This window comes from Acomys russatus, chromosome 20, assembly GCF_903995435.1.
Source record: "Acomys russatus chromosome 20, mAcoRus1.1, whole genome shotgun sequence".
Lineage (NCBI taxonomy): Eukaryota > Metazoa > Chordata > Mammalia > Rodentia > Muridae > Acomys > Acomys russatus.
This window is the reverse complement of record NC_067156.1, coordinates 50,236,196-50,261,125: the sequence shown is the minus strand read 5'-3', so window position 1 is coordinate 50,261,125 and position 24,930 is coordinate 50,236,196. Positions and strand designations below refer to the sequence as shown.

Below are 24,930 nucleotides of genomic sequence, written 5' to 3'. Positions count from 1 at the left end.
TTCTATCATTAAAAATACTTAATTATAAACCATCCTGAAAGCTGCAAAACAAGCTGGGAAATGACAAAGTAATAGAACCCACAAGTAGTGTACTAGCTCAACAGATTATTAATGTGAGAGCATAAAGCTTTATTATTCCTCTTTTCCAACAGAACTGGAAATGATACACAGTAAAAGTGATACCTAAAAGTTTAAATTCACATAGGCACGTTTTCAAAGATTTGTTTAATTTGCAGGCTACAAGTGGAATAAAGGCAATTTTTTTTGTTGTTTCAGAAGACACAAATGAAAGAAAGACTCATATGGTTTGACCTTCTAGGTGCTGCAAAAACAAAGACAAAACTGTCCCGGCACACACTAACACTGAAATGTGGCTGATTTGAAACCTCAATTATGAGCAGAATTATGCATCTCAGAACTGCTTAAGAACTTGTCACTGAAACCCTTCAGAGATCCACATTCTTTCTGTATCTCTCTTTCCCCTTCTATTTCTCTCCCTTTCTGCCTCTCTCCTTCCTCTCGTCAGCTACTAGCAGTGGTTGTGAGCACAGAAAAGCAAACTGCACAAACTGTATCTAATATACACATGCTAAGCATATTTAATGTAAGGTGCTTTAGAGCCAGTGACAGTGAAGACAGGCAGCAAAGGTAACGGCTTTAGCAGTGAAGAGCTGAGTCTTGGGCTGGATCTAAAGGATGAGCTACATTTAATTGCAATGGAGGACAGAGCATTGCTCATATGGTAAGACACTGTGCAAAGTGTTCACATTTCTGTGAAGACTGGGAGCACTCAGGCTCCTGCTGAACAAGCCCCCTCAGGGCAAGGCATGAGCTGAAAAGAGAGCCTCAGCCTCAGAGGCTGGTGTGAGGGAGCAGCGTGGGGGTGGACACGTGAGAAATGCCTTCACCTGTGTTGAGAGAAGCTCTCCTGTACTGACACAGAGAGTTGTAAATGGATGTGGTGGTGAGCTACTAACTTTTCAGGCTAAATGTTTTCCTAGACAGAGATCCCCACCTTACCTCACGGAGCAGTTGGGTAAGTGCATGAAGAGGTATATACATGTTTTACATTAGTTTGCATTTGAAGAATAAGCATTTTTTAAAAGTTTGGAAAATCACTTTTCTAGATTGTTTTTCCAACTAGAAGCAATACAAATGGAGAGAAAAATTTGTCCCTTCATTTAAATTTGAGGGGTGTGTGTGTGTTGAGGATGACTGGCTTACTAAGCAAAGGGAACAAAACCAGAGGGGAAACACAGAAACTTTTAACTGGAGGACCTGATAGCCATGGGACTACTGCAGACTTATTATGGTGTAAGCAAAGATCATTTATAAATGAGGGGGGAGATCGAGGAACACTGTGAGAGTGATATGAAGACGAGAACACCTCAAAGCCAGAAACATCTGATTTGGGTCCGGAAGGGCATGCACAGTGTGCAGTGCAATGACACAGATTGAGGGAAATTGCTAGAAGAAAGAGCAGCAGACCAAGAGACCCTAAAGAGCAAGAAGTCAAGAGTGACAACAAGTGGGGAATAAAGCTGAGGAGACATCAGCTGTGGGGCCCAACAGCTAGTAAGAAACAAGTCGTTCACAGAAGCTGGGAAGCACTGTGAGGGCTGAGTCTAGCTGTCAATTTGACTGCATCTGGAGCTGACTAAACCAGAAGCAGTTGGGCACACAATGAGGGATGTTTGATTGGACGTCAGAAAACCCCCACTAAATCTAGGCCACACTTTCTGGGTTCAGCCCACAGAAGAAGACACAGAAGAAGAAAGCCTGCCCTTCCCTGCGTGCTCTCACTTTCATGGCAAGTTTATCACTCTGCTGCTGAGGCACTCCTCCACCAACATTAGGACCTACTTCTGCAGACTTCCCTCAGATACTGAGACGTCCAGCCTCATAGACTGGACAGCTATCAGATTCTGGGCCTTTCTATTGGGAAACATCCATTGTTGGACTAGCCAGACCACAGCCTGTAAGGCATTCTACTAAATCCCATTTTAATATATATGGATTCTATAAGTTCTGTTCCTCTAGAGAACCCTAACACAGGTAGAAAAGGAATAAGCTTTGTTTTACTTTGTTTTGTTTTGTTTTTAGGCAGAGTCTTACTATGTAGCCTTGGCTGGTCTGGAACTCACGATGTAAGCCAAGCTAGTTTTGAATTTATAGAAACCCACCCGACCCTGATACCCAGTGCTGAGCCTAAAGGCTGGTGCCACCACGACCAGCAAGCACATAAGCCTGACTCCTTCAAGGCATCCACCTGGTTCCAGTGTGGTAAAAAGAGTAGAACCGCTAATATGCATAATTAAAAGGTGCTGAAGTCGGTGACTTCACACTGAGATTAACTCTTAAGACTTCACATTTGAGGTGAAGCGGGAGGACCCCACGCATTCTCTTCACGGTTAGCAGCACAGCTGCAGGACTTCCATTAAGGTAGACAGCCAGAAGCCACTATGGGAAAACAAGCATGAGGCCACGGGGTTTACCTAAATCTACAGTCTCTGAGAAACAACCCACAAAAGTAACGGTTCCTAGCAACCTAGGAAGGTTGCTTTGTCTCTGTCTTTAACCAAATGGAAACACAATGAAACACAGTAAGCGTATTGTACTACATTCAGTTTTGAATGTGGGTGAGTTTAGCATAGTACTGGAGCTGCCTTGACTACAAAGAACTGCACCAGGAAAATGTTAAAAGGTGGGGAAGGCTGTCTTTAAGACAGTGGTAGTAAACAGTAAAATCTATTGATGTGTCATATCCTAAAGATCTAAATATGACAGAGAAATCCTTAATCAATACAAATGTTTAAAATAATAAATTAACCAGAACGCAGGGAAATTTGGATGAGGTGCACACTCCTACTAATGAATCCTACAAATCTTACTACATAAGATCACCAAAAGATGAAAACCATAAAAGACACTGAACTAAGGACTACAGAAATAGGCCAAAGAACTAGATAATACAAAACTACACATCAAGAAAGAATCGTACGCAAATACTGCACCCTAGTGTTAACTGTTTTTTTACAAGGTATGTGTTAGAAACTCTAAATTACATGAAGTCTAAGGCTAGGGAAAACAAACAAATCTACTGTACATAATGAAAAACAGCTTAATTTTATTCAGAGAAAGAAATTACAAATAAGCGAAAGAGGAGGACTAGAATAAATCCTTGTGTGAATAAAAATGGGAAACATTTATTTGAACTAAGGTTTATTTTAAAAAACAGTAAAGACAGCCAGGAAACAGACGTAAGGGAGACAGAGGAAAGAAGGAAAGAAGAGCAGAGGACAGAGGGCAAACGCCAGAACAAACATGAGTTAGACTGGTTCTCAGTTCTGTGCACTACAGGGATCTACAATCTGTGAGCCCAGGAGCAGCAAGCACACGGAGCACCTAGACTGCTGTCTCTACGAACGGCTCTGCAGGCTCCTTACAGCCATGAGAACCCTAGGAGGAAGACAGGCATGTGCCAGACGTGAAAGCATGTGCCAGAAAATATTAGGATGCTATTTTAATCAACAATGCCACATCAAATGGACACCAGTGTCAAATGAAAAGAGAACCTTCGGGCACATGCTAGAATGGCAAAGCAACAAACAATGTAACAAGGTCTAGTAATTATCAACAGTCTAGTAAGGACTTCGTGTTGTTAGGGCATTTGGTGCGGAAAAATACAATCATTATGAAATATCACTTTTCATAAACAATATATGTCAAAAAATCTAAGAATTAAAAGTTTTTTATCTTATAATCAAGAAGATATTATCTGTGGGCTACTTCTATGCATTTATTTGTATAAAGCCTAGGTAGCTTCAGATCAGAGTCAAATAGGTTATGTCATAAAATATAAAACTATCTTCCTGGGTGAAATATAAGGAAACTAGTGAAGAGGTAAGCCTCAGAGAAAACTAAATAAGCAGCTTTGTGAAATACAGTTAATTCAGCCTGGGAAGACGGCGGAGCGGAGCGGCTGCAGACATCAGACTCGGGCTCTGTAATGAGCACAGCATATCTATAGGAGCATCTTACTATTCCACTACACGACACTAATTAAACCTCACAATTCATTTTAAAAGCTATTCATAGCTAACTCATGATTTAGAGGAAAATGAAAAGTTGAATTCACTAAGGCTGCACTCATCATTGCCTCTGGTGGAGCTTTTAAAGAATTAACTTGCAGAACAACATTATAGAAAGAATAATTGTGCAGACACGCACTACTATAACCAAGATACTTCAATATAAAAAGAGGATGTAAACTTTATTTTTAAAGCCCACTCTACAAATATAAACAAAATACCTTTAAATCAGGCAACCATGCTCTTTTTTTTTTTTAACTGTTTTAATTGTGTGTGTCCGTGTGTCAGGTGTCTGCTGTGTGGGCATGCATGCCGCCTTACAAGTGCAGAGGTCAGAGACAAGCCTGCAGAGTTGGTTGCTTCCTTCCTCATCTGCATGTGTCCTTGGCATCACACTCTGGTCATCACACCTGTGCAGCGTACCTACCTGCTGAGCCACTGTCCTGGGTTAGCTGGCACTCTTCCCTTACAACTCTCTATGCTTATGGGCTCATAGAAGATAATATGAAAAACTAGATAATATTTTAAACTTATAAATAGAGTTAATACTATTACAAAAAGAGCTAAGGAAGTGAACTTGTGCTTGAAAACAAATTCACTAACAAAAAGTGAAAGCAAAATCAAGATGATATTTCATTTTTCATCTCTCACAGATATGAGCCTCCAAGAGTTGAAGGCTATGTTCAGCTATAAAAGGTGCTGGAAGACAAAGCCTTACCTGTTTCAAGTGCAAAACAATCCAACCCATGAGGGGAAAAAAAAACAACTTGGAAAGACATACGGGCATTTCTCTTTAAACTCAGAACCTTCGCTTCTAGGAATATATTAAGATACACTATCAAAACCGAAGACTTGATTGGGATTACTCACTGCCACCCTGTACATAATACCAAAGATGAGACAAAACCAGAATATCCATCAACCCACATGTCGACTTCAAAAGCCAAACATAACAAAAGAAGTATCAAACATATATTTTAAAAAGTTGAGGAAGAATAAGAAATATCTCAGCATCCAATTTACGTTTAATGACAAAAGCTAAATGGTTTTGTTTAAACATATACATGCATATGTGTAATTATGTTAAATTAAAATAGGCATAGAAGACAGAAATATGTTTTGAAAACTACACAGCATTTACATGCAAGAGTTTAAGTTGAATTTTGAGTTTATATCATATATAAAAATTAACTCAGATGATTCAAATATCTAAATGTTAAGACCTAATACTATAAAGTTTGACCAAAAAAAAATAAACAAGAGAAAAATTTCATGGTGTCAAATACAGCAATGATTTCTTGGAAATGATACTAAAAAAGAAAAAAGAAAAACACACACAACAAAACTACAAACAGGTAAACCACCTGTGCAATGACACAGTCATGAGTGAGAAAGGAAATCACCTACTAAGAAGTTAATATACAGTAAATATAAACAATTCCAAGGTTGGGGGAATGGCACACGACTAGGATCCCAGGAAAGGTAAGAGCATCACTGCACGTTCAAGGCCTTCCGTGTGTAACACAGTGAGCTCCAAGCCAGCCAAAGGTTATAATGTCTCAAAATAAATGGTTATAACTCAAAAACATTTCAACAGGATTTTAAAGTGGGTGATGGGCACAAAAAATACACTTCCAAAGAAGATATATAAGTGGCCAACTAATACAAGAAAAAGTGCCGTTTTGAGGCTGTTGTGAGTGGAAGCACATGATCCCACGCTCAGCGTGTTTGCTGTTGGTATACTGAAAAGCTGCTGAGTTGTGTGAGTCGATTCTCTATCTTGCCACTTTGCTGAAATTGTTGATCATTTTTAGAAGTTTTCTAGTAGAATTTTTGTGATGTATTATACGTAATATGTATTCTGCGACTTGGGATATTTTGACTTATCTTTCCCTCTTTTTTGCTTTAATTTCCTTCTCTTGTCTTACAGGACTGACTAGTGTTTCAATCACCATGAGGGTAGATAGTGGAGATCTTGCTTCTACTGGGGCTTTTTAAGAGTTATCTTTTTAGGAAGATGTTGCTATGAACCTGTCATAACCCTGATAATGTAAAGGTGTTTGTCCTTCAATCCTACTCTTTTTAGGGCTTTTATCATGAAGGCATGTTGGGTTTTTTTAAAGGTTACTTTTGCACCTATCAAGATGATTGTGTGATGTTTGTCTTTTAATTCAATAAATGCAATTTATTACATTTACTGACTGACCTTTGTTGAACTCTCATTTATCTCTAGGCTAAGTCTACTTAATGAAGGTAGAAGATCTGTTTATATGGCCTGTATTTGGTATGCAAGTGTTTTATTAAGAATTTTTGCATCGCTGGGCGTGGTGGCGCACGCCTGCCGGGCGTGGTGGCGCACGCCTTTAATCCCAGCACTCGGGAGGCAGAGGTAGGCGGATCGCTGTGAGTTCGAGGCCAGCCTGGTCTACAAAGTAAGTCCAGGATGGCCAAGGCTACACAGAGAAACCCTGTCTCGAAAAACCAAAAAAAAAAAAAAAAAAAAAAAAAGAATTTTTGCATCTATGTTCATCAGAGATATTGACGTATAGTTTTATTTGGGGGTATTGGTGTCTTTACCTGGTTTTGGTATTAGAGTAATATTGACCTTGTAGAAAAAATGTTGGAAGTGCTCTTTCTGTTTCTTTTTTTTTTTTTTTTTTTATTTAAGAAGAATTGGCTATGGATCTTCTTTAAAAGTCTGACGGAATTCTACTGTGAATCCATCTTCCCCTGGGCTCTGTTGTTGTTTTGCTTTGTTTAGTTGGAAGGCAGCTTATTACTGTGTGGTCTCTGCAGTTGCGGTGGGTCTGGTAAAGCTGTCCTTCTTATCTTGGTTTAAATTTCATGGCTTGGATGAATCTAAAAATGTGTCTTATTTAAGATCATATTACTTAATAGAGAGTAGTCTTTTTAGTTATTGCCTTATAATTCTCTGAATTTCTTTGATGTCTGTTGTTATGTTTCCTTGTTCATTCTGGTTCTTTCCATTTGAGTCATCTTTCTTGCTTTTGTTAGTTAGGCCCAGGGTCTGGGGATCTTGTTTACCTCTCAAAGAACCAGCTCTTAGATTAGTTAATTCTCAATTATTTTATTTGTTTCTATGTCATTAATCTCTAATCTGATCTTTACGTCTTGCCATCTATTAGATTTAGGTTTGATTTATTCTTTCTTTTCTGACTTTGTAAAGCAGGGTGTTAGAGCTATAAAAATCATTCTCAGGGCTGCTTTTAATGCGTCACAAAGGTCTGGATGGGCTGTGTTTTGATTTTCATTTCACCCCAGGAACTTCTTTCTTGATTTCTTCTTACCCATTCATCATTCAATTATGTGTTGTCTTATCTCCATGAGTTTATGTAATTACTAGAAATTCATTTGCTATCGATTTGAAGTTTCATTACACTGTAGTTAGACGGGCTTCATGGACTTATCTCAATTTTTATAAATTTGTTAAGATCTGTTTTCTGTCCCAGAGAAGTTTCCATAGGCATATGAATAGAATGTTTATTTTTAGTGTTTGGGTGGAATATTCTATAGATATTTGTTATGTCCATTTGAAGTATACTGACCATAAATTCTGATGTTCTCTGTTTGTTTTTTGTTCAGAAGAAATAAAAATGGCCAAAAACTACTCCCAAAAGTTTTCATCATATTGAACAATTAGGGAAATACAAATAAAACAAAGCTGAAAATAATGAAGCATACTACAAATATGTAGGATGGTCAAAACTTTCTTGTGCTTCTGTGAAACAGCTTATTCAGACTGTATGTCAAGCCCATTGTAATAGGCAATGCTACAAGATGCAAACCCTCATGTGGCTCTGTGCAGAGTGCTCCACGCTGGGAAAGCAGTAAGAACGTATGGCCCAAAAGATTACACACAACCATAGGGTCACTGAGAAACACATCTTAGTGAGGAGCTGTCTAGATATAACGAAGTGTGTACTGACTCTACACCAGCTCTCTCTCCTCTACACTGTTACTATAAGCACATACATGGAAAAATGACTTGTTAGAGAAAGATGGTATCAGTGAATTAAGCACTAAGAGTTTCAAGAGGTACTACAAAAGCTACAAGAGGCAAAAACAGCAAACTGATTCCATTGCACAGAGATGTAGCATTTCTGAACCTATTAGATCGTTCAGCGTGTAAAGATGCTTGCCACCCAGCCCAGCGACTTGAGTTCCATCCCAGAGTTCACATGACAGAAGAACCACCTCCTGAAAGTTGTTCTCTCATTTCCACACAATCTCTCCAGCCCCAAAGATGGATTTAATCATGTTTTTAAATCACCAGAAATGTTCATAAATGAAGAATCATCCACCCTCGTCCACATTCCTTCTTAAAGCTGGATGTTCTTTAGTCTACAGACGTTCCAAATGTAAGTCTCATCATCTTTTCCCAGTAAATTATAAAGTCTTTCCACAGGATTAAACAAGAGAACCAGGACTACAGACTTGACATTCACTATGGGTCAAGTTTTTAAAGCAAGCAATAAAAATAGGTGATTGTGGTTGTTTTCATCACTAAATCAAGCAAAGAAAATCTTTGTAAGTGATGGGTACGTTTTATGGAAGAAACAGAAAACATGTAAAGGAAAATTACAAAAATACTAAGTACTGTTACAGATGACTGGATTGGCATTTAACAGGCTGAAAGAACCCAGATCAATCTCGATCTTGCGGGGGTCAATTCAGGTGTTCAAACAAAAAGAAAAATTTTTTTCTTTATATTTGTGTGCTAGAAGTGCTAAAAATATTAACAAAGTCTGCAAATGCCATGTACCATGAATCATTTAAAATACATATTCATATCAAAATATGCTCAATAAATATAGTAAGTGCAGTAAATCAACAAAACAACATCACTAGAGAATAATAAAGGAAAAAATGCTCTATGAAAAAGCAGGGGGAGAGGAAGGAAAAAGGCATTTAATGTAGTTGGAGAACTTTAGTCCCACAATGTGTAAATAATATTAGAACAAAAACTACTATTAGATATATAATCATAGCAGAAAACATGGCAGCAGGCATGGTGCTGGAGAAGTAGCTGGCAGCCTTACCCACAAGTAGGAGGCAGACAAAAAGAACTAAGTGGGAATGCTGTTGGCTACTGATAGCTCACAGCCATCTCCCAGGGACAAACCTCCACCCATAAGGTCTCACCTCCTAATTCTTCCAAAAGAGTGTCACTAACTAGGGACCAAGTATTCAACATATGAGCCTATAGGGGTCTTTCTCATTCAAGCTAGTACAAAGTTTACAATTAAAACCCTACTGGAACACTTGCTTTATTAGAAAAACATGTTCCAGTGTTCACAGGAATGTTTTCTAAAGTACTTTATTTCCACTCGCATTATAAATTTTTTGTCTTCAGCAGATAAGCAAGAGGATGATGACACAAATCAATACTATCTTCTTTGGAGTGAATGATATTAGGTCATTTATTATCACAAAGGCCACTAGAATCTCAGCTAAAGGTATTACCATGCATTTCCATGTAAGCATCACTTTAAAAACACGTATCAAAGGTTGAATAGACAGTTCTCTTTTATAAATTAGTCTACATAGGCTTAAGTGCTTCCAAGCTTACAGCCACTAGTAAAAGTGCACAAATGTCTGAAAGGAGCCAGGTATGGCTCCTAGGTGTTTGAACATAAAATGCAGATCTAGGAGAAGCTTTGCTCCACTGCATTGGAGAGAGATGGGGACAGACTTGTGACAGCCAAAAAGGAGGGGATTGCCAAAATTATTATAAGCCCTTGGGTCAAGTAGTTCTGCAGAAAAGGACCAAGTGCATTGAGATAGAGAGAGGCTTGTCAGAGGCTCAGCCTAGGAGGCACACACTTCCTCACTGCTGTATGGGTCAGACAGTTGAATTGTCCTCTCTTTCACACCTTCCTTTGTTACAGTGCTAGGGGCCCCTTTAGTGCCCAGGAGCAGACAGCATTCTGATTCCAGAGGGAGCAGTGTTGCCTCTCAGAACCACATACTGCAGAGTTCCCAGCCTACAGTGTCACGTAACTACAGCTTCCTTTTTTACTATTAAAACTAAGCCTGAATAACCAACCTACACAAAAACGCTTTCATTTTAAACTGGCCATTTTACTACTCTAGCTCCCAAGACTACTGTACTCATATAAGGAAAATCACAAAAATATTAAATAATGCCTCAAACAACATGTCAAGTAGAAGGGATTTTCTTTCAAACACCCATAGAAATTCCATTAGGTTGGCAGCCAAATGCAGATAAGCAGGATCATTTATTGTTGTTGAATACATGATCAGTCTATGGTGTTTAAAATTAAGCTCAACTCCTCTGACACTCTAGAAGAAAAAGGAGGAACAAATATCTAACTCCCAATGAAACACTGTAAGCAGATACAATGTGCAGTGTACACTGATTATAATTTATCTGGAGATTAATTCTTTCTGCCTCCTAGTACACAGAAGGGTTTATACATAAAGTACTCAGTATAAGATGGCTACAATTTCTTCAGATAATCTGAGAAAACCATACCCTTTAATTCCAACTGACTTTTGAAGCAAGAATTCTAAAAGAAGTAGTTAACCAAATAATTTTCCCTTCACTTCACCAATTTCAATTTGTATAATCTCACTTAAAAGAAAAAAGGATAGCCAGAATGCCATAAAACTCCCAAAGAAGTGACTTGGGCAGACAGAGTGAAGGTCCTGTAAGGTGCTTACGCTAAAGCCCTGCCCCGGAGCTTTCCATCTTACAGCCTTCATTCTTGGCCAGCTCACCCTTACTGAATATTTAACCACAATAAGGTGGATTGCTTGGCTTCCCTACTCCCACAGAAGTCCAAACGGCAAATCAGAAATCAGGACAGAAGCCATCAGGAGTGAAAAGGATATTCATCACAACTGCTAAATTATAAAAAGACAAAGATGGAAAAATTATAAGAAATATAACCTGAAATGCAAGAGGCACACGACTTAAGTTGTTCTTCGCCAAGAGGTTGTCTACGATAACAAGCAAGCAGTAGTCACTCCCCGGCATGGGTGGAAATGACAGCCTCTGCTTAGAATAAACGTTTTAAAAATAGGAACATTAAAAAAAAATATATTTCAGGGGCTGGAGAGATGACTCAGTGGTTAAGAGCACTGTCTGCTCTTCCAGAGGTCCTGCGTTCAATTCCCAGCAACCACATGGTGGCTCACAACCATCTGTAATGTGATCTGATGCCTTCTTTGGCAGATAAAATACTGATATACAATAAGTAAAATAAATAAATCTTTAAAAAAACAAAACAAAAATATTTCAAACAAAAATATATTATAAAAATATTATGAGCATATATTTAGTAATTTTAAAAGTTCTCAGTATCAAGAAAAATCATTCCCCTAACATGGCTACCTCTGGGAGTTCCAAACATGCAAGACAAATGTAAATATGAGAAAGAAAACAGAAAGGGAGAAAGGGAGGGATGGAGCGGGGCTGGAGGCTGGAGGTCGGGGGTGGGGGCAGTGTAGTCCAAGGTGTATGAGAGCTGGAGCCACATTCAATTAAAACATATGTCAAACCCTTTCCAGCCTCCCTCCCACCTTCCTCCCACAATAAACCCTGGCACTATCTACCTTCTAGAGCACACACTAACATTAGGAAAACTTCACCAGTTACACTTTCCATAGATCGGAAACACACATCACCGCCTTATCTTCATATCTGTTGTTGATCCATCCATATTTGTACTCAGAGTCACCACTACTTTGTAACCATCAGAAGTGAGACTTCAATTCTAGGTTAAAAGCAGACATTACAGTATGGTTTCTTGGAAGTCAAACCCAAAACATTTACTAAGAGTGTCTTTTGTTGAACAAAGAAATTCTATTATTTCCAAGCTGAGTACAGGAGGAGTCTGATTCTGGCAACCTAACACAAAAGGGAGCGAAAATAGCAGGGGCTGAAAAAGAACAAAGGACTGAGCTTCCTGATAACATCAATATGTACTAAACACGATGTGTTACACATTCGTCTATCAATAGCTGAGATGATAAACTTACAAATTAATACTACATTGACCAGCACTGAAGAAAATCACAGCCGAGACTCATTAGGAGAGATTTTTAATTTATATAATGAGAGTGAATTTTATGTGCCTAATGTTTCTGAAGGTAGAAGAGATGAGCACTGCGAGAAAGCAGAATGCAATGTATGAGAAATAATTATGCCTGTGACCTATTGCCCCATAAGGTCAATCTGTATTGCAGGCCAAAAGAAATCAGGGACCATCAGCATTTACTTCAGAGAAGGCACTGACTGGAATGAAGGGCAAATGTGGACATATTTCATAAACCAGCAGGTGCTTGACCTCATAAAAAAAGTCAATTATCAAAATGCTACAAGTAAGAAATATATAAAAGGTGGTTCCGGAAAACATCTTCAATTCAAAATAAATCTCAGGCAACATTTATCTTTATCTACATTGTAATTAAATAGTTTCAAAAATAACATTAATCCCTATTTAGTAAAATTCTTAGTATTCTATAAAAGCGTTTGGACTATAAGTGATATACCACACACAAATGATGACTCAGAAAAATGTACAACATATTTCCATATGTTGCAGAATGTTTGTAGTATTTACCATTAGAATAGGGATAAAAGTACATCTACCCTCAAATTTTTTATCAGAATGATAGAAGGAAAACTTTATATGTATACATACACACACACATACACACACACACAATGGATGAAACAATGATTGGTGACTGCTTCCAGACAAAACTACACCACCTGAAGTAACAGTCTCATGCCATTCAATAACTGTGGCCTTTAGGGGTCTTATGAAACTTTGTGGCTGTCAGTTAAGGCAGACTGCTGTTGCATTTTCTTCCCTAGTGACTGACAGAATACTGTCAGGGTCCCTGGGAGATAGAAACCTAAATGAATGCTGAAGCAGAAGCGTAAGGAGAACAAAACAAGGAGAGTGACAGGAAGCGCTGAGCAGCCACGCTCACTACTTACGTTATGCACTATGCTGGGTGCTCTGCACACGCTCTGGCCTGCCAAGAGAAGCACCTGGCCTTGGCCCATGTGTTCCTTTCTTTCACACAAATGCATAAAACAGCTTTTTAGTGGGCAATTATACACCACACCTACATAAGGTACAGGGGGATGATCAACATGGCCGGTTGGCATCATTTTATCCTCAACCCTGTCCCTTCCTGACAGCAAAGTGAGAGGAAGCTGCTACCTATGCAAGCTCTGATCCTATAGGTTACCTATCACAGCCCATGAGCTCCCCAAAGAAATAACTGAAACAACAACAACAACTCTTCTATAAAAACTGGGCACTTCCAATATTGCTTATATAGTTGATGCATATTTTTAAGTACTTAGAATGGTTAAATTACAGGACTATTGCTAATGAGTGGTGTACTTTCCAGATAGACTGTTTAGCATGTTCTCTATTTCTACGTTTCTCATGCCAGAAATAGGTCCTGTGTTTGTAAAACAATGCTTTAAATGTCGCAGTGACTGTCGTCGCCGTGAACGCCGAGGGCAATGGTGGGAGAGACTTCACTGCAAGCAGGTGGGTGGCAGGTGTGGGCTGCCTACCAGCTGCCTCCATAACCTCTTGATCCCCTCGGACAGCAAATCTGTTCAACAGCCCTATGTGGGCATTCCTCATTTGTTACATTCTTTCTTCTCCTTTAATACGTTCGGAATCCCTACTCCTTTAGCTTGCCTCTCTTTTATTAAACAGAAAGCTCCCAATAGAAGAAAGTAAAACTAATTTTATACTCAGCATTACAGTTCCAGAATTGATTAACATATTAGATCAAAAGTTGATAATGTGGGATGTTTAAGTTACATTTAGTACAATTTATGCCTATTTTTTTCTTGCACACACACAAAATTACAGCAGGAGATAAAATTCAAATGTTAGGTAACCCAGTATTCACATAGCTTTTGAAGTACTCAAAAATAGTATACTTAAGTAAGAAAGATTTAATTTTAAAAAGGGAAGTATTTAAATTTACTTAAGAGCAACATATTTTGTTTAAACAACAATATAGTAAATAGCAAGAAGTAATTTTCTTACAGTTATTTTTCTGCTTCATTTTGAGCTGCAGTTAAAGATAACATGATTGGAGAAAACACCATTTTATAGTAGTTCCAGAGAAGCCAAGTGTCTAGTCTACTAATTCTTACACATCTGCACTCAGTTAAGATCTAAGAAAGGAAAGCTGAAGTGAGTCAAATAGAATGAATAGGGGGTAAGAAAAATGAGTTTTGAAATCTAGCAGTCACTTAAGTGTCTGAAGGGCCTTCAGAAAAATTTTCAGTCCCCTCAGCCTATTACCTCATGTGAAAGAAAACAAAATACAGGAATGACCATAATAATAACTACTTTAACAGGTTACCATAATGGTTATATTAAAAATCATAGACCTTGCAAGTACTGGGCAAAAGTCTGATACAGAAAAGTTTTCAAATGATGATGGTCATTACTAGGCTATATACTTTATCCACTCTGGACCTATTAACTGACACCTCACGACGATGTGTTTCCACTGCTGCTCTGGGAATAATCGTAACTATACTACACTATGCCTTTAGTCTGTACCTACGCCATTCTCTTCTTTCTAGGAGGAAAATAAAATGGCATCACATATAAATGATAATGGCATCTCGTTTTCCAAAGTGTCAAAGTACAACTCTGCACCATTTTTTGATGTGTTTCTTAGATCTTTACATGCAATCACTGACCAAGCTTGGACAATGTCTTCATTCGACTTGCATCCATTTACGTCTGCTTTCCATGTCCTTTTAGTGATGGCCTGAGTTCATGCTAAATGTCTTAAAATGGTTCTGTTTTTTATAAATTTTAGTAATTCAATTTTCCTCTTTTAAAAATCTGTACTGACTAGCTCTTGTGTAGTTTTACCTTCAGCCTACTGTAAAATACCTCACTCATAGTTTGTCCTCAATTGTGAAGGTTTTTAAAAATTATTTATGTGTGTATACATATACACATGTATACATACATAAATATATTTTATATAAATAAAAATTATATATAATAGACTATAATATGTGTATGAGTGTGCCTGCGGGGTGCTGCTATGCTGGGGGCAGAGGACATGTGCGGTGTCTTCCTCAATAGATCTTCACATGATTTTTCAGATAAGCTTTCTCACTAAACACAGAACTCACAGATTTAGTTAGGGCAACATAGATACTCTGGGCCCTGCTTCCCCAGGACAGGGATTACATTATCACACAGTTCCAACTGAGCCATCCCCCCAGACCCTTAAGGATGATTTATGCAGCAAGGCTTATGACACAGCTAATCATCCGGGCCTGCATTCCAAGATTAAGGTTCACGGCAGGAACCAGGAGCGTGTTTCAGATTATTTAGTCACATACTCCAAAACTGGAGAGGTTTTCATCCTAACCCTTCTTTTCTTTCTTAATCTTCATAACTATATAGTCTGGAAACTTACTTTTAAATCTTATTTGTTCTTAATTTATTTTTATTTTATTTTGAGGTACTGGGGATCAAAACAGGTAAAGACTCTACCAAAAGAAAAGCTACAGCCACCAGCTCTAAAATTTTTATTTAAAAATTCCCATAAGAATTTTAAGGCTAATATCTTAAGTAAAGTACATATATGTTGTAGGTCCTAAGTAATCTTTTGGGGTGAAGGAAGGTTTACTGGCACGTCTGACAAGGAGGGCTCTCCCTCTTATAGACTAGGGGAGGGCCATGAAGGGGAGCGGGCGAGAGGATGGGACCTGGAGGAGATGAGGGAGGGGGATGCACTTAGGATGTAAAGTGAATAAATGGTGGCTCAAGACTGTAATCCCAGCATTCAGGGAGGAAGAGGATGGCGATTGCTTTGAGTTCAAAGCCAACCTGGTCTACAAAGCAAGTCCACGACAGCCAAGGCTACACACAGAGAAACACTGTGTCAAGAAACCAAGGAAGGAAGGAAGAAGGGAGGGAGGGAGGGAGGGAGAGAGAGAGAGAAAGGGGGAGAGAGAGAGAGAGAGAGAGTTGATTTTTTGTTTTTATTGTTGTTATCATTATTATTATTGTTGCTTTTTAAAGTTTGTTTGTTATTTATTTAAAAGGTTTTAGAAATTCAGTAAATATCTGGTACTCAAGTAGATAAATGTTTTAATTAGAAACTCTTATTCCCCTGTTAGTCATGTGACTATGTGACCACATGCTTCTAATTTTTATTTACATCGCAAATCAATAGTGCTTACTGTGAGCAAGGTACCCTGTACACTTCACAAGGGTCAACTCATTCCACTCCAACTCTTCAGAGCCTCCTAGCATCTTGATTTTCAACTAAAAGAAGGAGGCTAAAAAACTTTGGTCAAGTCCCCAAGGTCACATGCCTGATTACATCACAGGGTCAGCACAGCTGATCTGGCAATCAAATCTGCTCTAATAGTTACAAACTTTTCTTAATCTTACTTTTATGTTGCTTCTTAAACAGTGCACAGACTGCTATCATAACACATGGGATGGGTAAGGTGTGGGTAAGTACCTCTCTACATGAACAGTGGAAAAACTGTTTAAAATCCAGGATTTCACTACATAAAATGCAGGCCAAATTTATAGTAAAATGTTTTTTTTAATGTTTAATCAAGACTTTATATTAAAAACTGAAAATAGCCTGTAACTAACATAAATCAAAATAAAATTTTAATTGTCGACTTATTTTTTAGAAAAATAAAGACTTGAATTAACTGAAGACAAACATTTTTATCAGAGAAAAAAAATTATGGTAAGAAAAATAATCTTTTTCTAATGTACATTTAACCTAACCACATGAGTACAAAAGTTGTAATTTGTACAAAGTTACAGAAACATGCAATAATTATCCTAGTTTGTGCAAATCATAGTCATCTTAAAGACTCACAAACCACAACTCTTGCTAATTTTCTCTCTTCCCACTGTACATGGGTGTAACTTTACTGTTTCTTTGTTTTGCAAGTTTTCGTGTAATGTTAACTCACAAGAGGTCTCTACATGTCACAACACAGTATCAGTATGGACCCCATAGGCCCAACGAAACAAGAGGCAGAGAGAAAGCTAGAGTTAAACAGGGTAAGCATGTTTTTCTTATTGAGAATTAATTTCATGAGCAGCCAGATCATCAGTGAGTATTTTCATATTTGCTATATTTTGTTCTTTTTAATTGCCATACTATAAACTACCAAGATTTAAATAGCAAAGACCAGACTGAGGGCCCTTTCGTACTTTTCTCTTCGTGAAGCATGAGCCGCTGTGGGTTCACTACTCTTTCTACAGCGTCCTCCCAGATACTTCAGAAAAGCACAAGAACTCTTACGTGAGATGATGTGGTCCATGTACTGAGGTAAGTAAGGAGCCCAGGTGTCAATCGTTTCCTTTCGTCCTGCCTGCTCAATTCTTCTCAGCTCAGCTAGAAGCAGGGCCTGAGCAGCCTCTCTCACCTGACAGAATCAGAGACAATGAGAAAACAGGAAGAACGTCAGCTGGCAAAGGGATACCCACAAATTAGGAAATTCATAGTGATATGAAATTAGAAATCACAGAAACTTCTTATATGCGAAATACTATCAAATATGGAAGTAAGTAGTTATGGCACAATTAAATGCTGGCATCTTATGCGTGATCAAAGATGTTTTCATTTAAAAATATGTTTAAGCTAATGGACATTTAATCAGCTTTATGTACAAAACTTGATTTTCTAAAGAATTCTTACAATATATCATTTTCAAATGTTAAATTTCCAAGTAATTATTATTGTTAAGAGTCAATTTTCAGAGCATTAAATTATTTTCCCTTATGACCAGTAGAAACTTAACCATATTTAGCATTTCCTTATGTACAACAATTCTGCTTGGAGATAAGGGAAGGGGATCAGGGCAGGCAAATAAGTTAAAGCCATTCACTGAACAATAATGTTTGAGTCAACAGGCCAGAGAGATGACAGAGGTCTCCAAAAAATTCTTTATTGATTTGAAATTTACATCTCACCAAGCCTTTTTAATATTTGTTATCTACTTTATCACGTCAACCGCCTCAAGCATTGATCTTTTATCCTATCAAATAGGTGTAAATCCACATGAATTCACATACACCTAGGCACAAACAAAATGGGTAAATAGATTTCTGTGTAACCTCTTTCAGTTCTATAGAGGGAATCATTTTTCAAAATCATATCAATTTTTATATCAATTGGCCATTCACCTGTTTTATTTTGCAGTTTAATTTTAGTTATGTTTAGCAGAAATACCATAGGCATGAGCCCAAAGAAGCTAGTCTATTTTTAAGGAAAGTACCAATCGATTTATTCAATTTATTAACTATTTATAACTTACAGGCTAACACAGCTTAACCTAAAGAAGAATATGAGTAAAACATTTTTTATAAATATATTGTCTTTTAAAGAGAATTAAGAGACTACTTAATGCAAATCTATGAAAACTACCGTATATTTCAATTATGATTGAAGCTGTGTCAACAGAGTCCAGAACAGGCAAATATCTTAAAGTATTATGATGTTTCATTAAACTATATGCCAGATACACAGAGGATCTATCAAATCATTTCTCAGTGACATCTGGCCATTTTAGTAAGTGTACATACCTGCCATCTACGGTGTTCATGCAGCACCGTCGTCTAGTGCCACGTGTGCTCTCATGAGACTTGCACTATTATCTCTACTTCACAAATGATCTCCAAACAGAATACACAAAGTTACAAAGTTGATCATTGTTGGCACTGACACTTGATCCATCTCTACTCTAATTCCAGAGATGGTCTTGTTTTACTATAACATGGGACCTTCATTGGTCTCTGACCACTCACGTGGAATTTGATGGAAGGAATTGTACTGAATATGCACTCAGGGAAAGGGGGAGGGGCGTGGAGGGGGGAGGACGAGGTATGTGTCTTTGTCATACCGATAGTTAAATAATTCTACAACGTTGTGAGAAACTTTTAATGAAATAATGAATTTTTAAAAAGTGAATAAGCTAGAACATTTACTATGTAGTGTAGAAACAAAGAAAGAAAAATGTGGAAATCTTGAACCCTTATTTTCTATAATGGAATGAGTAAGTGATAAAGACAAATGAAATAAACATTGCTTTTGTTTAAAATTCACATTTCACTGAACTTGTGAAATATTTTCATTTTCCTTATCAGCTCCACATTACCTCTAAGCACCGATCTTGCCATCTCCGAGCTAGCATCTCCAGTAGAGGAGGCCTGAATTTGTCCAGTCCCAGCAGGTCAGGCAGCATGACACAGTGCATGGCGGCCAACTGGCTCCATCCTATCAAAAGGTGACATGTTACAAATACTATAGACATCTTGGCATTCTACAGTAAATAGAAAATTTTTAATTATGTACACTTTCAAAACCAAAAAGGGAACGTCTATGAAATTATATTATAAATATTTTCAGTTTAGTATTATTATGTATAAAATGACATGAAATATATTTCATCCTTCAATCATTTATTTGTAGCCTATAGGAACTTCAAATACTTTGAAAACCAATAAAGACAATTTTCCACACAAAGTTTTGCCAAATTCCTAAAGAAAACACATTTCTCAAAAGATTTTCTAAAATAAACCTATTAGAAGATGGGAAAGGATGGAAATAAAGACATGGGAAGATATACATGTGACCTTGTTGCCATGAAAAAGGGCATTCACATAGGCACCCACCACAGGTTCAGTCAATTACGACACGGCCATCTGTGCTGGTATGTGCTGCCAACATACCAGCCAAAATAGAAGTCTTCCCTTTTTGTCAGGAACTTTAATTAAGATAATTACTGACCCCTCTCTTAATAATTGAATCAGAAACTTAGTCACAATCAAAACTGAAATAACAATACTGATTTTTAAGGAAATGCAAATGAAGACATTCCACAAAATTAAACACCTGACAATTTAAAATTTACAATCTTAACCATCGCTGATTCCAACTTAAAGAAAATCAATTTTTTTTCCAAGTTTCTGATTCTTGATATGAAATCTAGTTATTTGAGAAAGGCAGGTGCTATCTGCCACTATACCACTAGACAGAATTTATGAGCTATTTCAGCCTTATTTTACAAGTGTGAAAAACTGTATATATATTATGCAGTATCATAAATCATAAATAAACAAATGCCTCATATGCTCAAATTATGTATGAGGCCATTACTAGTTCATAGTATTGTGCCATTTTCTCCCAAGGATAACAACCTAAAACCAATAAGAATGAAAGAAAAAGCACTCACTGTCATTTATAATGTATTATCTATGAGCACAGACATTTATCAGTTCTGTATTTTGAAAGAATTAAAACTGTATTCTTCTAAGTTAATAAGAAAACCCTATAATAAAATATAAAGTGGTCTCTGAAATTGTGAAAAAGAGAGACAAGTCGCCTACTTAAAGATTCATCCATTCAGTAAGGAAATTCCCATCAACTGGGAATAAATATGTAACTGCATTAATTTAGGAGATGAACATACATTCATATTGAAATTCATAACACATGAACATATACATATTTGAAGGTACACATATATGACTAATGAGTAATTTCTTGGTGTCCCGCAGACACAGTCTTCCTGAACTACTTTCAGCTAGGCTTTCACACATGATGATCCTTACCAAAACCCTATGGTATAATGTTAATTAACAAATATTATTCTAATTATTCCAATCCAGCCTTCACACACAAAATTTAGCACAGTCCTCTGACAGCACAGCAAACAACAATGATATGACCACGTATTGAGTTTCCTGGGGAGCACTTCTTGTAGGGGCTCTGTGCTTCATAGGCAATCTAACCGTCCCTCTGTTGGAATGGCCGTGCAGGATTAGCTTTGATGAAGAGTCAGAATCATTAGGTTGAGACCACATTGGAGAAAATGGATATAACACAGAACTCAAGAGTCCCATTACATTTCAGGTATAAATAATGCCAGGAGAGTTCTAAGTTCCAAGTATTTGCATGTTCCATTGTTAATTTCAGAGCATCCAAATTATTCCCCATCTGTGTAACTACACAAGAAGAATATACGAGCCCAGCTGAATCCAAAGGCTTAAATGATAGATTGTTTTGTGCCTCTGCCTGAAGCAGAAGCAGTAAAAAGGTTGGTAAATTCCTATCAGCTTATATAATCAATCTGAAAACTTCTCAAATGAGAATGCAAGTTAAGAGATTCACTTATCTTTTGCGATTGTGTAAAGACAACACGCTGTCTCGCATACACTGATAGTACATGTAAAATATGTTTATTGTCATTAATGTCACAATCCATTATGATGACAATTGAACTTTTAACAAAGACGTCACAACCAAGATGAGCGTCTCTGCAGTCCTGTCACAGCGCTCTAGGGGACAGCAGACACATGTCACTCTAGGTAGGAGCAACATCACATTTTTTTTTTTACAATTGGCACCTGGCATTGAGTTCAACAAATAAAGTTTCAAAATGGGAACTTCAGGGTTCATACAAGGTAAAGCAGATGGATGAATAAATCAGATTTAAAAAAAATAATAAGTCTATCGGGCCAAAGCAGAGACAGAAAGGAAGCTGTTTCAAGGGAGAGAGAGTACCTTCATTAACTAAGAAACAGGTATGGAAAGCAGGAGAGGCAGAGCCAGAGCCAGAGTGATCAGCATCAGGCCGAGCAGAAACGACAGGTGCAGCGACTTGCAGAGGAAAACAGGAGAGATAAAGAGGAGAGGATTGAGGAACAGCAGATTCTGGAAAACAGCTCAGTATTAGTGAAGAAGGAAAACAAAGTTAGCAAAATATAGTGAACGTACAACTAAAAAATGATGTTTCGATTGGAAAGGAATGCTCATTAGAAGGTACCACGGGGATGGTGCCTCTCTCTGATTGATGACTCAACTTCCTCTTAAAGCCAAGATCCTTTTTATATTATAAATTCACAATATAGCAAATCTTATAAAAACATAAACACAAAGCAATAAACTATTTTAAGAACTATCAGAAATGTAATCCAGTCTTAAAAATAAATCAGAGAAAACTTTATGAGGCCTTCACATTTTGACCACATTTTTCTAACAGTTTATTCTGTAATATTATATGTAAACTACTTTTGCATATCTCAAAAGAATGCTTAAGAGCATTTTGGGTCTCTACACTTACATAACAGCTCATTATCAAATATACCAACTTGCAAGGAACACACACAGCGCATTACACCCAACTCTTCTTAGGTGAATTGCAATATATTTTCATTCGGTTTAAAAATAAATACACTAAAACAGTTATGAATTTTGTAATTCATAGACGATGGATGAACCAAGACCCTCCCCCACTCAAGAAAGTTGTACTGCCAGGAAAATGTTGCGGTTTAAATTATCATATGAAAAAGCCGAAGGACCTTATGGCACACACATTCTACAACTGGAGGTCAGTGTTAAGATTGAGAGGTCATCGTTTGACACTTCCTTCCTATGAAAAAATTACCATATGTCATGCACAAGCACCTTCAAATTAATCCCTCTCCTTTCTTTTCTCACTGAGCAGCAATGGGCGTGGGCCCCTGAGCAGATCAGGCATTGTCTGATGAATGGTATGTTTGCTTTTCACGCAGGGAAGTTCTGCTATGATGGGACAGCTGCTGGAAAACAGCGTTTTTTTATAATTTTCACACGAATGCATCCTAATGTCACTCAGGCACGTGTGAGGTGAACAGTGGAACTAAAAGAGGTCTGTAACCAGTGAGAGGATGGGAACTGGCTCCAAACTTCTTTCTGGCACCTATAGAAGTTTTATATAGAAAATTATAATGATTTTTATTATGATAGACTTGGGTTATATTTATTAAAAAGGTACGACTATGTTGTGTTACACTTACATATTTAATTGTATGCCATAATATTTAAAAATTCCACTATCACCTTTAAAAGAATACCAAATACTTTACATATTCCATTGAATAATTTTATTTTTCATTTCTTTTCACTGTTTTATTACAAATTCAATTAAAAATGACCAAAGTAACATTTACCTCCCTGTGCAAGAAGCAAAGGATTCCGCTTGTGGCTCAACTTCATGCCACCAAAACAGCTTAGCACCCTGCTCTGGGGAAACCCAACAGTTGAAACTTTGCTGTGATGTCAAATTTTAAAATACTTATAATTATTTGTTTGAGATGTGTTCTTGGACGATTTCACACATCTATTTGATGCACACTGGTCGCACTCCCACCCTGTGAGCGTCCCCTTCACTAGAGGCCCCTTTCTCACATTCGCTAGAAAAGCCTATGTTAGTTCTGTTTGATTTCACCTTAATTCTGTAGGTACACTAGAATAAGATGAGAAAAATAAAAAAATAAATCAGTGAAAGCTCAGTAGTAACTGGACACTATCAGCTATGTCAAATAAGTGGAATTAAACCATGATGTTTATCCAATAGATGGGTATTCAAAAACTCAGAAGTGTAGCTGGCAAACCTCCTTGAGTTCGCATACTAGAACTGGATGCGCAACACAGGCAACTATTTATAGAAACAGAAAGAGAAACCAAATTCTTGGTATTATAATTTGAGTTATGTTTAGTAGAAGTAGAAATTGAAAAATTTATGCCTTGATAAACTCTATAGATGTTACAAATCAAGTCATAGAGATCAAGGAATTAGCTTTACTATACTTTAAACATCTCTGGATCAACATAAAAATTTTACTCACACTACCTCATAACTTGAATGGCAAAATCTAGAAATACTTGTATAGTTCACTGAAAAATTAAACTCTTGGGGCTGGAGAGATGTCTTAGCTGTTGAAAGCACTGGCTGTAATTCCAGAGAACCTGACTCTCTGCCCAGCACCCACATGGCAGCTCATAGCTGTCGGTAACTGCCGCTCTAGGATATCTAATACCCTCACACAGACATGCATGCAAGAAAAACACGAACTCACCTAAAATAAGAGTATATAAGTCATTTTTAAAAAAATAAAATCTTTTCCCAACTTTAACTGTCCTCACATAGAAAAATCAGAAAATAGAAAAAGATGCCACTCAAAATAAAATGTCCAAGGTTTAGTAACAAATGGCAAAGCTGATGAGTCCTGTGGCTGCACATTGAAGGACTATAGCATAAATGATGTTTTCTCATCTTGCTACAGCAGAAAGAGTGCAGTGTCACCTATGATTCTTCTTCTTACAGAATGGAACGAAGGTTGAAGAGATACAAGTTCTATTATTTTGCCAGAGAGAGTCCTTTAAGAAAGTACTATTGTAGTTCAGAGCCTCATCAATCATTTATTGTCCCATGGAAAACTAGATCATTATAACAAACTTGTACAAGATATGCCTGTAAATATTTGCTGCAGCTATTCCTTAAATAGTATAAGCATGTGCCTTCAACATTATACTATCTATGCTTTCTGTTTTTGAATAGATCCTTTTTCAGTCGTCATTTGAGGCTGACCCTAAACTCCATCTTTCCTCTGCTGCTACTGTGAAGTAAGTAACACGATGTGTGTGACAGAGACTACCATTTTGAGTGACAAAGGCTCTTTACATATTGGTCTAAATCTCAATAGCCTTCCAGTGTATAAACACAAAGAGCCCTTACATTTTCACAGGGAAACAAAGAACAACTAAGAACATAGAAAAATGAATGCAATGTTTAAGAAAAAGTAAGGTTTTTCAAAGCTTAACACTGAAAAGATAAAATTATTTAATATTGATCTACACCTCCCTTTTCACACTCTCCCTTTATGTCTGTGCTTTTATATACCTTCCATAAATGAACATTCTATTCATCTTTTAGATCAACAGAGTATTTAAGATAAATCACTCATGTGGTCTTATG

At 37.3% G+C, this 24,930-nt stretch overlaps 1 protein-coding gene across 2 annotated transcripts in view; it reads right to left on the bottom strand.

The window, feature by feature from the left end:
- Positions 1 to 24,930, bottom strand: part of Wdr7 (WD repeat domain 7) — a 277,717-nt gene that overhangs the window by 173,605 nt on the left and 79,182 nt on the right. Inside the window, exons 17-19 of one of the 2 annotated variants that reach the window (XM_051163424.1) lie at positions 21,696 to 21,791; positions 19,288 to 19,406; positions 17,433 to 17,556 (exon numbers count right to left, since the gene is read on the bottom strand). In XM_051163424.1, the coding sequence (XP_051019381.1) occupies positions 17,433 to 17,556; positions 19,288 to 19,406; positions 21,696 to 21,791 (339 nt within the window). The remainder of the gene's footprint in view (positions 1 to 17,432; positions 17,557 to 19,287; positions 19,407 to 21,695; positions 21,792 to 24,930) is intronic. The other variant, XM_051163423.1, reaches the window with a different exon arrangement.